Source organism: Antechinus flavipes, chromosome 3 (assembly GCF_016432865.1).
Source record: "Antechinus flavipes isolate AdamAnt ecotype Samford, QLD, Australia chromosome 3, AdamAnt_v2, whole genome shotgun sequence".
NCBI lineage: Eukaryota > Metazoa > Chordata > Mammalia > Dasyuromorphia > Dasyuridae > Antechinus > Antechinus flavipes.
The window spans coordinates 537,334,460-537,352,678 of record NC_067400.1 but is presented as its reverse complement, the minus strand read 5'-3'; the positions used below and the strand labels follow the sequence as shown (position 1 = coordinate 537,352,678).

The 18,219-nt window shown below is 34.2% G+C and overlaps 1 protein-coding gene across 4 annotated transcripts in view; it reads left to right on the top strand.

Annotated features, from left to right (window-relative positions):
- GRM5 (glutamate metabotropic receptor 5) overlaps window positions 1-18,219 on the top strand; it is a 725,366-nt gene that overhangs the window by 251,924 nt on the left and 455,223 nt on the right. For all 4 annotated transcript variants that reach the window (XM_051987299.1, XM_051987297.1, XM_051987298.1 and 1 more), the window contains exon 3: window positions 14,346-14,595. In XM_051987299.1, coding sequence (XP_051843259.1) covers window positions 14,346-14,595 — 250 coding nt within the window. The remainder of the gene's footprint in view (window positions 1-14,345; window positions 14,596-18,219) is intronic.

Here is an 18,219-nt window from a genome sequence, read left to right as displayed (position 1 = left end):
ATCTATATTGTGTCATTGCAACCTAGAACACCTAACATTTATTTTACACAGTGCCAGAGATCTGAATAACAAGAAATGATATACATTCTTTTGGACTTTTATTTAGTATTATTCCTGAAATTCATCCTTACTGTTGGAGAGCAGGTGATTTTTCCTAATGCAAAAACAAATGAAGAGCTATTATTTTGTTCTAATACCTTGTAAATGTGTGACCAGTTTGAATCAGTCTCAGTTAAAAATCAGGAAGAGGTGGTTTATTGGGAATGCTAAAAAACCCAAACACTTTTCTATGAAGCACATTCTTTCTACTCACATAATCAATACACTTATCTCTTCATGCCTAGACTGTTTTTAACTTTCCATTTGGTCTCCCAGTCTCAACACTCTCATCTACTTACTCTTTATTCAGTTGTCCAAGTCATTTTTCAAAAAGCACAGGTTTGACATGTCACTCTCTTCATATAACTCCAGTGGCTTCCTATTTCCTATAAGATCTAATATAAAATACTTTGTAATTTAAATGCTTCACAGTCTGATCCCTACCTTTATCTCCAGGTTACTTATACTTTACTCCTTTCATGAACTTTATGATATAACAATACTGGATTTCTTGCTATCATTTTTATATTGTATATCTTCTCTCAAGGCTATGTCTTTTCAATGACTGCCTTCTTCCCCATGTTTAGAATGCCTCTCTGTTCACGTCTACATCCCAGTTTCTCTGACTTCCTTTAAAATTCAGTTCAAGTAAGAAACCAAGATAAAGTAGAGAAGACATGTCTTTATCTGAGCTCTTTCTGATGTCCCTCAAATTAGTAACAAATCAAGCCTCTAAACTGATTTTTGAGTAACATAACCCACATATATTTGGAGTGTAACAAATTTTCCCGCAGAACATAATTTGGAAGAATTTCAGAAAAGTTCTGTTTCAATTGGGCATGGAAAGAAGGTGGGCCAAGCACAGATGGCTGGGCACAGGCTGCCAAGTGCAGGCTGTGCAGAGATCCAGGGCAATGTTGCCTGCTTTCCAGGGAATCTGCTAGGTAGAATCTACAGTAATATTTTCTAATCTGTCCTGTTGCAAGCCAGGAGATCAACAGATTAGCTGTAAGACATCCAGTGCAAATATAAAAGGCAAATAGTGAGCTCCTACACCCCAGAATATCATGGGATATGATCATGCTCTACCAGCAGCAGAAGTTAGTCAGCAACAACCCAGCACAGTCATTGTAGCCTGTAGAGGAAGCTTGGACAATCTCCCCTTTGCCCTAAAAGCAGACTTCAACCTTTTTTTTTTTTTTTAATGAGCAGAAAAACAAAAAGAACTCTGGCCAAAGATAATTTTTTATGGGGAAAGAGAAAAGCAGATTTCAAACCCTGAGGACACTAAAAGCAGACCATTTCCAGATGAAGTCACAAAGTTTGATATAAATTGGTCCCCAACTCAAAAGGTTCTCTTGGAGGAATTCAAAAAGGATCTTAAAAGAGAGATAGAACAAAAATGAGGAAAGGAAATGAGAACTTTGTAAGAAGATTTCGAAAAGGAAATACAGAACTTAACTGAAGAAAATTCCTTATAAAACATTTCACAAAATGAAAAAAGAAAACAATTCTTGAAAAACAGAATTTGTTAAATGGGGGAAAAATACATAGAATGAAACAACTCATTTAAAAATCCAATTGAGCACATTAAAAAAAGGAACTAAAAAAGATAATTAAAGAAAATAATTCACTAAACATTAGAATTGAACAAATGGAAATAAATGACTCAATAAGACATCAAAAAAAATATCAAACACCTCACTGCAAAAACAAGTGACTTGAAAAAATTGATCTAAGACAGACAACAGAAATATTATTGGATTTAATAATCCAATTATTATTAATAATTAAAAACCATGATGACAAAGGAGCCTAGACATCATCTTTCAGCAACTTATCAAAGAAAACTACCCTGATGTCCTATAAACAGAATATCCATTGAAAGAATTCACCATTTGCCTCCTGAAAGACACTCCAAAATGAAAACTCCAGGGAATATCGTAGTTAAATTTCAGAATCATCAGACCAGGAAAAAATTGTGCAAGCAGCTGAAAAGAAAGTCAGAAATCACATATCTAGGAGCCACAATCAGAATTACCCAGGACCTAGCAGCTTCCACCTTAAAGAAATGGAGAACCTCAAATCTGATATTCCCAAATGGCAAAAGAACTTGGATTGCAGCCACGAATCAACTATCCAGCAAAATTTAACATTATCTTTCAGTGAAAAAGATGGGCATTCAATGATGCAAGTGAATTTCATCTATTTCTGATGAAAAAATGGGAGCTGAACAAAAAATTTGATCTCAAAATACAGAATTCAATAAAAGCATAAAAAAAGTAAAAAGGAAAGAACTCTTGAGAACAATATCTCTGTTATAGGTATACATAGAGAGTGAAGGTATAATTTGATTTTATCATCATAATATGAAAAAAAGAAACTAGAAACTAGAGAATTAAGAAGGGGATTATATTGGAAAAAGACAAAATGGAGGTAAAATTATAGAAATTACATGTCATGAAGAGGCAAAGAAGACCTATTATAATTGAGGGGAAAAAGGAAGGGGAGGTGATCATTGTGTGTCTTACTTTCATCAGATCTGGCTGAAAAAAAAGAATATCAGACATATTTGATTTAAGAGAGAAACTTGCCTCATCTTATAGGGAAGTGCCAATGGAAAGGTGAAAAGGGAAGAGGTAGGCTAATTGAAGGGAAAATAGAAATAGTAGAGAAAAGGTATAAGAAGGGAGTAGGGCTATAAAGAGGGAGGGCTGCTTGAGGCAAGTGGTGCTCATAATTAAAATATTGGGGAGGAGGGAAAGAGGAAAAGGAAAAATAAAAATATAATTCGAGGTAAATAAAGTGATGGGTAATACCAAATTAGTAGTTTTAACCAGAAAGGTGTAGGGGGTGAACTTTCCCATAAGGCAGAAAAGGATAGCAGACTGGATTAAAAGCCAGAACCCTACAATATGTTGTTTACAAACAACAACAACAACAACAACAACAACAACAACAACAACAACAACAACAACAAAAAACATTTAAAGCAGAGTGATATATACAGAGTAAAGGTAAAAGACTGGAGCAGAATCTATTATGCTTTAGTTGAAGTCAAAGAAAGCATGGATAGTAATTCTGATCTCAGATCAAGCAAAAGCAAAAATAGATCTAATTAAAACAGATAAGGATGGAAACTACATCTTCTAAATAGTACCATAGATAATGAAATAATATCAATATTAAACATAATATGCACCAAGTAGAATAGCATCCAAATTCCTAGAGAAGGTGAAAGCTGCAAGAAGAAATGACAACAAAACTATAGTAATGGGGCATCTTAACCTTGCTCTCTCAGAACTAGATAAATAGAAAAACAAAATAAATAAGAAAGAAATTAAGAAGGTAAACAATGTTAGAAAAGTTAGGTATGATAGATCTTTGGAGAAAACTGAATGAAGAGAAAGGAGTATACTTTTTTTCTCAGCATTTTATTGAACTTATATAAAAATTGACCATATTTTAGGTCATAAAGACCTCAAAATCAAATGAGACAGAAATGGTAAATGCATTTTTCCCAGATCACAATGCAATAAAAATTATATGCAATAAAAGGCCAGGGAAAATAGGCCAAAAATTATTGGAAACTAAATAATCTAATCCCAAAGAATGAATAAGTGAAACAACAAATCATAGACACAATCAATAATTTCATATAAGAAACTGACATAAGAGAATGACAATAATGTGACAACATGCCAAAATTTTGGGATGCAGCCAAAGTGGTTATTAAGGGAAATTTTATATCCATATATGTTTACTTGCATAAAATCAAGAAAGAGAACATCAATGAATTGGGCTTGCAACTAAAAAAGGTAGAAAAAAAATTAAAAACTCTCAATTAAATACCAAATTTGAAATTCTGAAAATAAAGGGAAGATTAATAAAATTGAAAGTAAGAAAATTATTGAATTAATAAATAAAATTAAGAGTTGCTTTTATAAAAAAAATAAAAAAGATAAGATTTTAATTAATTTGACTAGAAAAAGGAAATAAGAAAATCACATTGTTAGTCATCAAAAATGATGGAATAATTTTCCATCAAGGAAGAGGAAATTAGAGCAATCATTAGAAATTATTTTCTTCACCTATGTGTCAATTAATTTGATAATCGAAGTGAAATGGAGGAATACCTACAAAAATATAGATTGCCCAGATTAACAGAAGAGGAAATAAAGTACTTATAGTCCTATTTTAGAAAAAGAAATAGGACAAGCTATTAACTCCCTAAGAAAAAATCTCCAGGACCAGATAGTGAATTCCACCAAACATTTAAAGAAAAAATCATTCAAAAGGTATGCAAACTATTTGAAAAAAATAGGGAAAGGAGTCCTACCAAATTACTTTTATGACACAGATATGATGCTGGTACCTAAACCAGGTAGGGCAAAAATAGAGTAAGACAATTATTTCCCTAATGAATAGTGATGCAAAAATCTCAAATAAAATATTAGCAAAAGATATTACATAGTGTCATCCCTAGGATCATATAGCATCTCCAAGTAGGTTTTATACCAGGAATGCAGGGTTGATTAATATTAGGAAAACTACTAGCATAATTGACTATATCAATAACCAACTAACAAAAAAATCATAGGAATATCTCAATAGATGCAGAAAAAAAATTGATAAACTTCAATACCCATTCCTATTAAAAACACAAGAGAGGATAGGAATTTTCCTTAAGATAATCGATAGGATCTATTTAAAACCATCAGCAAACATTATATATAAAGGGGACAAACAAGAACCATTCCCAATAAGATCAGGAGTGAAACAAAGTTAACCACAATCAAAATTATTTATAGAGGACCTCAGATATTGGGGAACACTGAGAAAAGTATACTTGAAGCAAAGATACTTACAAGGTGTTAACTCAGTGTGATTGATGAGATAATGGTTCTCTAGTTCACACATACTTAATACTTATTATGGTGATGTAATGGTTCTACACTTGGCACATGCATCAGTATAGTAATTGTACTAAGGTATTTAAGAGCTGAGAGGACTGGGAACCAGCTCCTAAGAAATTATTTTACAGATCTAGAAAAAATAACAGCAAAGTTCATCTGGAAGAACAAGTCAAGAATTTCAAGGGAATTAATGAAAAAATGCCAATGAAGGCATTTTTTAGCAACCAAGGGGCAGGCTTTAGGAACCACTTACTTGGCAGCAACATTGCATAATTCTAAAGCTTTCAGTTAACACATGGTAAGGGGGTAAAACAATTGGTTAGAAGATTGCCAGGGTCTCAATCCTAGCATTGAGGCAAGGCTGTTGCTTAGCTCTTATTCATAACCAGGTCACATGGCACAGGAACTCTCTTTACACTTCCACCACATAAAAGAGTGCTTGTGGTCACTCACTGACCAGAGCACAAGTCAGAAGAAGAGTATATATCTCTTCTTGGATCACACCACAGAGGAACAAGTGAAAACTTACAGCTCTCTAGAAGCATCTTTGAAAACAAATGCACAAATTTCCTGAAGCTTAAGACAATGCACTCTTTACCCTGGAAGCAGAGCTCCATATTAATAAAGAGTTAAACTCGAATAATAGTCTGGGGAAAGGATCAAAGAACACAAAAACTTTCTGACCCTAGAATGTTACTATGGTGACTCAAAAAAAGGTAAAAGAGGTACCTTACATTCAATGCCTCTAAGAAAAATATCAAATGCTTTCAGGCTATTAAAGATCTCAAAAAATGATTTTTAAAAAAATCAAGCAAGAGAGATAGCATTAAAACCAGGAAGAGAAATTAGAGGGATGCAAAAAAATCATGAAAAACAACTCAACAACTTGGTAAAGGAGGCCAAATGGTTTGAGGAAGTACAAAAGGAGATGAGGAGAATGTCTTAAAAAGTAGGGTTAGCCAAGTGGAAAGGGAGTTACAATGCTTACCAAATAAAATAATTCCCTAAAAATTAAAATTGAACAAATATGAGCTAATGATACTATGAAAAAACAAGAAATAAGAGAAATAAGAAAATGGGAAATTGATCCCATTGGAAATAAATCCCATTGGAAAAATAACTGACGTAGAAAAAAGTTCCAGGAGAGATAATGTAATAATTATGGGACTACCTGAAAGCCATTGTAAAACAAAACTCTCCCCCCCCCAAAAAAAAAAAACCTAGATATAATCATTCAAGAAATTAAGAAAACAGCTGCCTTGGTATCCTAGAACCAGAGAACAAAATAGAAATTGAAAAATATTTCAATCACTCCTGAAAGAGATCCCAAAATGAAAATTCGCAGGAACATTATATCCAAATTCCAGAATACCCAGGTCAAAGAGAAAATACCATAGGCAGCCAGAAAGAAACAATTCACATGTCATGTAACCATAGTCAAGATAACACAAGATTTGGTAGCTTCTACATTAAAGAATTAGTGAATTTGGAATATGATATTCTAGAAGACAAAGGACTTCAACATGAATCCCCTCTCCAGGAAAACTGTATAATCTTTCAAGGAAAAGAAAGATTTTCAATGAAATTGAAGACTTTCAAATATTTTTTGTAGAGGGCCAGAATTCTGGAGAAGTATACTTGAAACAAGGATACTTACAACAATGTGTTAACTCAGTGGTATTGATGAGATGATGGTTCTTTAGTATACTTACACTTAGTACTTAGCATGGTGATGTAATGGTTCTCTAGTTCACACATGTATAATGTTCTGTAAACTAGGTATTTAAATACCGAGGGAGTGGAAATACCTGTAAACAAGGTATTTAAGGGCTGAAAAGGCCTGGAAATTTTCCTGGTGGCTCTTCTGCCTCCTGCACTCCTCCACTAAGATCAAGACTGGATCAGACTGGCAGACTGGCACAGACTGCAGGAGGATTCAGGGTGATACTGACTGAGACTGGATAGAGCATGACAGAGACTGTAAAGGAGCTGTCAAGGAGACAATAAAGACTTTAGATTCTATTCGTGACCATTTTCCTATCCTGCTGAGACCAGCAGGTCCTCCGGGTAGAAAGCTAGCACAAACATTACATTTTGGGACCCAATGGGGCCAGAACCCATGACCCTGAGATTAAGAGTCTCATGTTCTGTCTACTGAGCTAGCTAGGCAGGCCCCAAGGAAGTAGTACTGAGTACTACTGTACTGAGAAGTACTCAGGAAGCCAGCCTAGGAGTCGCACCAGGCAGTGCCTAGAGGCGTCTTCCCCAACTGGGAAAGGGCCATGAATGGCATCACTAACCCGCTGCTAGACCGAGAGGAGCACAGCCTAGCTTCAGGAGAGAGCTTCGAGAAAAGTTCCAATTCCTCCTTCCACATGATCTGCTATGATTTCAAACCGGCAACCATAGACACATCGGACAAAGGGAAGATCCAGGTGGGCAAGGGGGACGAGGTCATGATCATGCATCCTCACATCCCCAGATCTACATCGCTAAGGACTGTTTTCTTTTTTTTTTAATGTTAAATAAAATATGTGTTTACATATCCATATAGTTATTTTGCTGCATAAGAAAAATCAGACTACTACATATGGTAAAAATAACTTGAGAAGGAAATCAAAAATGAAAGGGGACAAAAACAGAGGGAGTGGAAATGCTATGTTGTGATTCATATTCATTTCCCATAGTTCTTTCGCTGGGTGTAGCGACTGACTGTTATGAAGATGTTTTTGTGACTACACCTATTTCAAATTGCTTGCCTTTGAGTGAGGTGGAGTGAGGAGGCAGAAAGGAGAAGAAACTGTAACTCATAGTTTAAAAAAAAAATGTTACAAATGTCTTAACATAACTGTTGAAAGAAAATACTAAGTAAATATTCAATCTCTTCATTACAGAACAATTGAAACTGATTTGGTTCATCTCATTGTTGAAGATGGCCATGTCCATCAGAATTGACTGTCATATAGTATTGTTTTTAAAATATATAATGATCTCCTGGTCTGCTCATTTTACTCAGCATCGGTTCATATAAGTCTCTCCAAGCCTCTCTGAAATCTGTTTTCAAAGGAAACAAAAGACTATATAAGAAAGACTATGCTCATCATTAATCATGACACTGGTGAATAGTGATGGAAAAACTCAAGTAGCAGCATTCAGGTCAAGAAGACAAGAATTGAGGGAAGCAGCAAAATCCAGGTGCAAATGGAACAGATTCTTGCACAGGCACCACCACCTCACATACCATTTAGAGCCCCAATGAAGCCACTGGTTAGACCAAAAACCTTTCCTGTGAAAGATAAAACTTCCCCTGAACCCCAGATAGATGACATTAAGAGAGAGCTGAGAGCCAAGGTGGAGCTCATCGAGCAAATGAGCAGTCTCAGCAGCAGCAGGTCCTCCAACTCTGAGAGTTCCTCACGAGTGATGAAGACAACAGCTGCAGCAGGGAAGGCGAAGAGCCCACTACTGGAGTCTTGCCCTCCCAGCCTCCTCACCAGCAGTTCAGTCACAGAAATCCTGTGGCCAATGGCACCAGCCGGATCCCTGGAATAACCAGCTGATGAACATGTTGCGAAATGATTAACAATTGAGTCGGGCAGTAACAGAGATGACTAGCATTGGAACTTCCTGCCTCTGCATCTGGTAAAACACCCGAGAAGCTGGAGGATACAAGCAGAAATTCACCACCAAGGAGAGCATTTGACCATTAATGAGCCCCGAGTTGTCACTGAGCCTGAGCAGGAGTACTCTTGTATATATTATGTGAATACAGTTTTAAAAATTTTACCTAGACTATAACTGACTAAAAATCTGGGCAGCTTATTAAAACAAACAAACAAACAAACAGAAAACTTCCCAGCTCTGCTATAACTACAAGACAAAACTAGAAACCACCACTCAATCACTTTTACTTTCTGAAAGAAACCCCAAATCAGAAGTACTCAGAATCAAAATTCAGAGTATCCAAATCAAAGAAAAAAAAAGGTGCCCTGAACAGCCAGAAACAGAGTTCAAGGAACAAGGAACCACAGTTAAGATCACACAGGGCTACTCTAACTACTGACTACTAACAACGGGGAGAGGTTCGATCTACTAAAAGAGTCACAGGGAATAACACAATGAAAAAGGGTCTGGGAGTGGATTTTGTTATATCTTCTTGGTTTTAAGAGGTGAAAAAAGAATATATTGAGGAAGAAATGGAGAAGGGAAGGAAGTGAGTGACTTGCATTATTTTCTATATAAGGTATAGAAGGAGAACCTTCTTTGCTTCAGAGACTTGGAAGAATTTTTGATTAAAAGACCAGAGATAAATAGAAAATTTGACTTTCAATTACAAGACTCTAAAGAAGTATAAAAAGGTAAACAGGAAAGGGAAATCATAAGGAATTTAATGATTTAATTATATGTAAAGATAATTCTTGTAATTTATAAGAACTTTCTCATTATTAGGGTTGTTGGAGTCTATTTAAACAGACAGCACAGGTTGAATTGAATGTAAAGGAATGGTATCTAAAAATATAAAAATAAGGGGTGAAAGACGAATAAATTAAATAGAAAGGGAGAGGCAGAATGATGTAAATTATAAAAGAGGCCATTTTTTTTTTTTACAATAAAGGAAAAGAGGAAGAAGATGAAAGGAAAGGAGCCCTTATTTTCAATTGGCTCAACTAGGGAATAACAACAACACAATTGGGTACAGAAATCTATTTTATGCTACAGGAAAGTAGAAGACAAAGAGTTAAGAAAATGGAGGGGTAATAGAAAATAGCCTAGAGGAAAGAGTAGTCAGAAGCAAAATATTTTTGAGAAAATGAAGTGAAGGAATACAGTTAGGAATAGTAATTATGAAAAAAATGAAGCAATTTTTCCAATAAAAGCCTCATTTCTCAAGCATACAGAGGTGAGTAAAACTTATAAAAATACAAGTCATTCCCCAATTATTAGATGATTAAAAGATATGAACAGGTATTGGATGAAGTAATCAAAGCTATCTTTAGCTATATAAAAAATTCTCTAACTTGGTACTGATTGGAAAAATGCAAATTAAAACAACTCTGAAGTACTACCCCACACCTATTAGATTAGTTATTAAAACAGAAAAAGAAAATGGCAAATGGTAGAAGAGATAGAGGATAAATGAGGAATTAATATATTGATGAAGTTACTAACTGATTCAATCCAGGAATTTGGAACTATATCCAAAGGGTTGAAAAAAAAAAACCTGGAAAGACTTTCATGAGCTGACAAAAAGTGAAATATACTGCATACAATGTTACAGCAATACAAGATGATCAGCTGTGAATGACAGCTAATTTCAGCAATACAATGATTAAAGATGACACTGAATGACTGATGATGAAAAATCCTTTCCACAACCAGAGAAAGAACTGGTGGTGTCTGAATACAGATTAAAGCATACTTTTTTTAAAACTTTAGTTTTCTTGAGTTTTTAATTGTTTTGTTTTTGTTGTTATTTGTCTGTTTTCTTTTACAACATAACTGTTATGAAGATGTTTTTGTGACTACACCTATTTCAAATTGCTTGCCTTCTAGACATGGAGGTGGAGTGAGGAGGCAGAAAGGAGGAGAAACTGTAACTCATAGTTTTAAAAACAAATGTTACAAATGTCTTAACATAACTGTTGAAAAAAATAAAATACTAAGTAAATATTCAAAAATACTTATTGATATACTTACTAAAACCTCCTCATTTTATACCATTCATTCTTTTTTTATTTAAAAAAAATCAAATGCAATTTTATATATACACATATGCATATGTATGTGTGTATAATTTCTTCTTGCTTTAGTATGAAAACAACTCATGAATGTTTTCACCAACAATAATTGTTTCTTAGAGAGTTAAATTTTATATTTAACCCTAAAATCAACATTAATTTATTTTCCTCTACAATCACTTTGAAAATTTTTCTTCTTAATATTTTGTTGTAGGGTATGAACTATTTCCCTGAAGGGCCTTGGGGGTCAGCCAGAGTCAGGATAAATTAAAGGCCTTTGTCTTTAGGGGGAGACGTGAAGGAGACAGGCAAGCAGAACCCTGGATTCAGGAGTCCGGAGTCTCCAACTTCTCTCCTCTTCATCCTGCTGCCAAGTGCCTCTCTGGCCCCTCTCTCTCTCCCTCCAATCCTTGCCTATGATTATCTTAATGCCAAACATTCAGCAAGCACCAATGCTGAGAAGAGCCATTTATCCAAACATATGCTAATAGAGTCATTATCTCACATCGAATAGGTAATTAACCTTAAGGGCTCTGTTGTCTGATTCAAGCATACCTTTTTTGGAGTTTCAGTCCTCTACATCTCCAGCTTTCTTTTGTTTTAGAACACAGGTGGTCATGCCCTCCCTGTCTTCTCAAGGAGGTGAGAACCCCAAAAAGGAGGTGATCATGCCCTTCCTGACTTCTCAGGAAGAGAGATGAAAGCACTAAAAAGGAGAAGATCATCCCTCCCTGACTTCTCAGGAAGGGAGATGAAATATACCAAAGGGAAGTGGGGAATCAATCCAGATATTGTTAGTGGGTTTCTGGGCTAAAGGGTCTTACTAGAAACAGGTATGCACAAACCCATCAGCATGGGAGGTATTACACAAGCACATAGCAATAAAGCACAGGCTAGTAGCGATGACTCTCCCCACAGCCAGTGCAGGCTCAATGTGGTATGATAAACATGAATTGTACATGCAGGTAGTGATATAACAAACAATATGAATCAACATGGCATTGTAAAAGATTTCCACAAGTCCTAGAAGGAGGGTATGTAAATAACAATCACACATACATGTCCTTTTGCAACCAAGAGATAGTCCAAAATCAATCTATTATCCATTACTTCACATGTCAGGGAATCCAATGATCCCTGCAAGTTTTTGAAGTTCTGCAATAGTCTTTCTATGTGTTAGGGAATCCAGTGATTCCTGCAGATTTTGAAGTCCTGCAACAGTTTCATTATGTCTCAGAGAATCCAATGATTCCTGAGGGTTTTCAAGTCCTACAGCAATCTTATCATGTCTCAGAGAATCCAATGATTCCTGAGGGTTTTGAAGTCCAACAATTTTTGATGTCCATGATTCAAATGCCATAACTGTCATGCTCTTTCAGTGGTGGGCACAGTCAGCAATGGAACCACTCAATGTTTTTTGGGTCTTCTACTTAATTTCAAAGGTCTGTTCCATCTCTCTCCAATGGACAAGGCAAATATGGCTCATTGGCACCCATCTGATTCCTTCTCCATCTGTAGAGATACAAGCAAATCCTCTCCCCCAAGCAGTTAACCTATCTGGTCCCTTCCATTCACCACTTTCTGAATGTACATGGGGTAGAAAATAAGAAGAATTACAAGAAGAACCAGAGCTGTCCATGAGAAGGATCCTTCCAGAGTTAAGGAAGAAGAGCCCCTGTAAGACATTTTTAGTCGGGGTAATTAAATGGGCCAGTACATTAAAAGGCCGAGCTAGGAGACTGATGAGAGACTTAAATGCCTGTTCTGACTACAGTCTTCTTCTCCAGTTTGACTCTATCAACACCTGCTATAACCATTCAGAAGTGATAGTGCTGCTTGCATTCCTCAGGGTGCAGACCATGCTGTGGGGGTGGGAGGGAGATAACAGCAAAAAACAGGGAATTGTTAAGGGACAGGTCAATTCTCTGAGAACCTCCACAGCTGTAGATCATAACATTGGAAGGGATTTCAGGGAAGACTTTGCTGACACAGGTGTTGCAGACTGGGAATGAGATAAATTGGAGGCAGATGGAAGAGGAGAGGGGTCAAACAATGCAATGGATTCTCAGTCACAGACATCAGAGAAGAGCAATTGCCTCTCAGTCCCCTTGTATCATCCTGTCACAAGAGGAGATCCATTCTGGGTTGGACCTCCAAGCAGCCAATGTCAGGTGGCTTCTGTGTATTTCAGCAGTTCTCCCATGTATTCCAATATTTTGTCTTAACTTTTCCTCACAAATTACTATATAAGTAAGAAGTTGAAACATATTGTTGATGATAATTATGAAAAATTTGGAGAACATCAAATTTCTATTTTATAAAATAGTATTATTTTGGAGGTGGGGCTGTGAATTTTTATTCCCTAGAATGATACATTCTTTGTGCATAGTAGATGTTTAGTAATTGCTTATTGGGTTGAGATATATATATATATATATATATATATATATATATATATATATATATATATTACTATTTTTCCAGGTTTTCAAGGAATTGATCATCCATGTTTTCTCCTCTAGAAATCCTTTAAGGAATAAAGTTTACTGAAAATAAACCTAGAATTACATAATCCCCAGATCAGCTTGCCATTATTATCAAAGTTTTCAAAGAAAGTCTTTTTACTTTTAATCACTTGTAAAATAAGCAGTTCCCTCCCCTCAGCAAAGGAAGCCTTGGTGGCTTATACACCAATGGCAAGAACTGCAAACTGATTATATACATACATTTGAATTGTTTTTTGTTGTTGTTGTTGTTGTTGTTGTTGTTGTTGTTGCCACTAAAGTGGGGCTATCTTCATCCTTTGAACTTGCTTTTATTTTGGACTCTATTATTTTGGTTCTTTTGCAGACTAAAAACATAGAGAAATAACTAACCTTTTGTAAGTAAAGATGAGTAACTTGAATGAATGACTACCTCTTGAAATTGTAAAGCAGGAGTACAATTTTTGTGTGATTGATACCTTTGTCAGTTTGGTGAAATTTATGGCCCTCTCAGAATAATAATTACAAGTATATAAACTACATAGCCTTATAAAGAAATCCAATTATATTGACATTAATATTTATTATTATTTGCATAATATGCATATACATATGTGTATATTCAGGAATCCATACATTCTCAATGTGTATTTTAGGTGGCTTGGATGAAAGAGGTCTCATATGTAAATATGTTGTTTAATGCAATCTTCAAGAAATCTGTTGCTATAGTATAACTCTTTTCATGAAATCTGACTTTTTTTTGGGGGGGTGGTTTTTAAATAACAAAGGCATCAAGACCCAATTAGTATATTCATATACATTTTTTTTTTGCTGAGACAATTGGGGTTAAGTGACTTGCCCATAGTCACACAGCTATGAAATGCTAAGGGTCTGAAGCCAGATTTGAACTCAGGTCCTCTTGACTTCAAGGCTGGCACTCTATCTACTACATAACCTAGCTGCCTGCTGTATATATTCATATACTTTTTAAAAATTTATATGGAATATAATGTTTAGTTATTAGAAAACTGCCATGTGAACTTTATTATGCTTGATGCATCAGTTCCTGTATAATTAGTTGTCATACACTTGTTTGTGTTTTTATATAGGCAACTATGGAGAAAGTGGAATGGAAGCATTTAAAGACATGTCTGCCAAAGAAGGGATCTGTATTGCTCATTCCTATAAAATCTATAGTAATGCTGGAGAACAGAGTTTTGACAAGCTCCTGAAGAAGCTTATCAGTCACCTGCCCAAAGCAAGAGTAGTGGCTTGCTTTTGTGAGGGAATGACAGTAAGAGGATTGCTGATGGCTATGAGACGCCAAGGACTAGCTGGAGAATTTTTGCTTCTAGGAAGGTGAGTAGAAAAGAGAATCACCTTTTATATTCTTCTCCTTGACAGAAACATCCTGAGAAATGTTCATATTTGATTTATCATATTTCTGCCTCTTGAATGGTTGTCCTAATTTGTTAGTAGCAGAATATTTTCATTGAAGCAAAATTTTTTAAATCTTGAATACACAGGAAACATTTGTAGATCATATCTGTAACTTTTTTTATTTTATTACTCACTTTATCAGGATTACTATGAGTTGTTATATATGGTTTTAATCCTACAAGTATGACTACCATATTTAAAAAAAAACACAAATTCTATATTGAAGTTAGGGTTATTAAATAGTTCCTTCAGAACAGGAACATCTAAGGAAGCTGCCATTTCTTATAGAACCTTCTTCTAGAATTACTTTTAGGACCAGATTAAGAAATCACAAAGGAATAAGATCTTACATTACTTCTACCACATACTGTCCATTTAACAATTTACTTCACTTTTCTATGTGCCATTTTCATGGTCTGTAGCATGTGGTGATAATAGAAGATATGTAACATATGAAGGTAGGATTCTGTTTATCATTTAAGATTCACAAAGCACTTTGCATTTATCAGCTCATTAGATTTTCATGACAATCCTGAGAGGCAGGCAGCAAAATTTACTTATATTTTTGCAGCTGGAAAAGGGCACAGATGAGACTAAAACTAAGATTTTCATAATCCAATGTTTCTTTTTTCTTTACAACATTCTACCTCTCAGGAGATAAAATTTGGACTCAGGAACTAAACTTTAGTCTTCACTCCCAGAAAAAAAAAGAACTTGGAGCAAAAGGATCTGGATTCAAATTCTGACTACCATTTAATACCTATATAATTTTGGACAAAGTTGTTATACTTCTTTGAACTAATTTTCCTCATTTGTAAAATAAGGGATGAGGCTAAAAGATTTTTTGGCTTAGATCTTTTATTTATTTTTATTTTTTAAAGTAATAATAGGTTTTTATTTTTCAATATGTATGCAAAGATACTTTTCAACATTAAATCTTGCAAAACCTTTTTTTTCCCTTATTTTCTTCCACCCCTTCCCCAAATAATTCAGTATAAGTTAAACATGTGCAATTCTTCTAAATTTATTTTCCAAATTTATCATGCTGTTTAAGGAAAAAAAAACAGATCAAATGGGGAAAAAATCATAAGAAAGGAAAAAAAAAACAAGCAAGCAAACAACAATAGAAGCTGAAAATAGTATGTTGTTATGTACATTCATTTTCCATAATCTTGTCTCTGGATGTGATGTGAATGATTTTTGGGGGCCTTTCAAGTTCTCAATCTGTGTTCCAAAAGCCATATGAGCTATCAAATTAAGTGGGTTTTTAATTAGTTGCTTATGTTTCCAAAAGTTATATCAGGCCCTGAGGAAGATGACTGAGTATGGTTAATCATATTCAATATACTTTGTCAAAACCCTGAATGTGATTTCCAAGAAGAGTCAAAAAACTATTTTCTTATTAACAGCATTGCTAGAATTGTGCATTGTTACATAGGGATACTTCTAGAGTCAATAAATATTTGTATACAAGTATGGAGTGTTGAAAAGAGTACTTGATTTGGAATCAAAATACTTGGATTTGTTTCATGGCTCTAACATTTACTATCCATGTGATCATAACTGAATCCTTCTCCTCTCCTAAGAATTTCCTTATCTGTAAAAATGAATAAGGTGGGGTAGTTTCCTCTTCAGCTCTTCACTACAGCCAATGTTCTGTAATGACAAATTTGGATAACTTCTTGAACAATGCCATTTCTTTATACACAGCTTTTGTAAACAATGCTTTATGAAGATATGGTAGGAGCGCCTTTTGAACAGATGGGAATAAATGTATAACCATGTATATATATAATATAAATGCATGCATACAAACAATACATTTATATGGCATATATGTATAATGCATGTATTTATGCATTTATGAAGCTTTTTAATTATATGGATATATCTACTGCATTGTGTGGTAATGCATTTTTCATCACCAAAAATTGGCGAGAAGAGACTTCAAGTAATGTTGTAGAGAGAATAAAAGGTTTAAGAAGATGGCTTTTAAAATTAATTTTATTTTAAATAAGAATAAAAGAAAAAAAATAGAAAAGGAAAACAAAACAAAACAGAACCAAAAAATGTCATGTACTCAGTAGATAACATGTTTTGAAGATATTTTCCCTTTTAAGACTCTCTGAATATATAAGATGGCTATTTAGATTTGATGCTAAAATGAGGGAAGAGGAAGATTTCATATACACATATGTGTATGTGTATGCATGTATACATATGTGAGTATGTATATACATAAACATATATAATATGTATTGTATTAAGGCACATGTGTGTGGGGGGTAACAATGTGAGAAATGAGTTCTTTGTTGGGGACTGTGTTCAGAATTCTTTAAATTTTCCCTGCAAAATAAAAAATAAAGATTTATAAAAGGTATTTCAAAATATTTCATAACAACTCATTTTTGAGTTTCCTGGTTCTACTTATACCAACTTATTTTTGATGCTTAATTATTAATTAATTCAGCTTCTTATTCCATAACCACTTTTAAGAAAATAGGTTCCCTCTCCAGAAGGGAAGGAATTGATGATACAAAATTTACAAACTTGGAAAACTTACAATTTTTTTACTGCTCATACGGAAGAGTTATATCTAGACTTATCTCTAAAAGGGAGGGTCTATTTCAGTAGGATTTTAGGTAAAAAATAGAAAGATCAAATTTAAACAAATGCTTTTTAAGTGTCGTTGTCCTTTTACCCATAGTATAAGATTTTGGTTAAATGAATGATCATGGTTGTCTCTTGGAGGAAAAAAAAAACTTTGCATTTGAGAATATAACTACTTACTCAAGAGAATAAACACAACTATAATTTTTCCAACTCTGATAATATTTTTAAAATAATTCATGAATATTTTGGATATTTAAAAAGCTATATTGACATGCTGAAATAGTTTGTGACTTCTTTTGATAATTATCATCATTCATATTTTTTTCTTTTTAAAATGACTTTTTTTCCTTCACTGATATGATTTTTAAAGAATTTGTTCAGTTTTTTTATATAACATATTTCATATCATTAAGCCAGACTATTTTTTCAGGAGGACATATAGCTATCACTGAAAGCAATGGAAGAATTATTTTATCATTATTTATTTATAGTCAATCATTAATTATATACTTATAATTATTATAGTTAATAATAAATAAATATTTATTTATAGTTAATAATTTAGAAATTTTGCCACTCTATATATATTGAAGCATGTCTGTTGATGGTTAAATGTTTTGGTCGTGATGATAATTCTGTTTTGCCCATACAATACTGAATATATGCCTAAAAATACAAATAGTTCAAGGTTCACTAGGATCTAAGTAAAGAGTGTAGCTGTGGTTTATTCATGATAAAGTATATCTTATTTTTTGGTGATCAGAATGTTTTGAGTTTACTTAACCATGAAAATATCCAGTGCTTTCTTTGTATATTAATATGCACCTTACCCAGAGTCAGAGTACTGGTAGCTCAAATATCATATCTTATATATAAAATGAAGGCATGTACTTCATTACATTGTGAGAATAAAATGATATAATGCTTGTG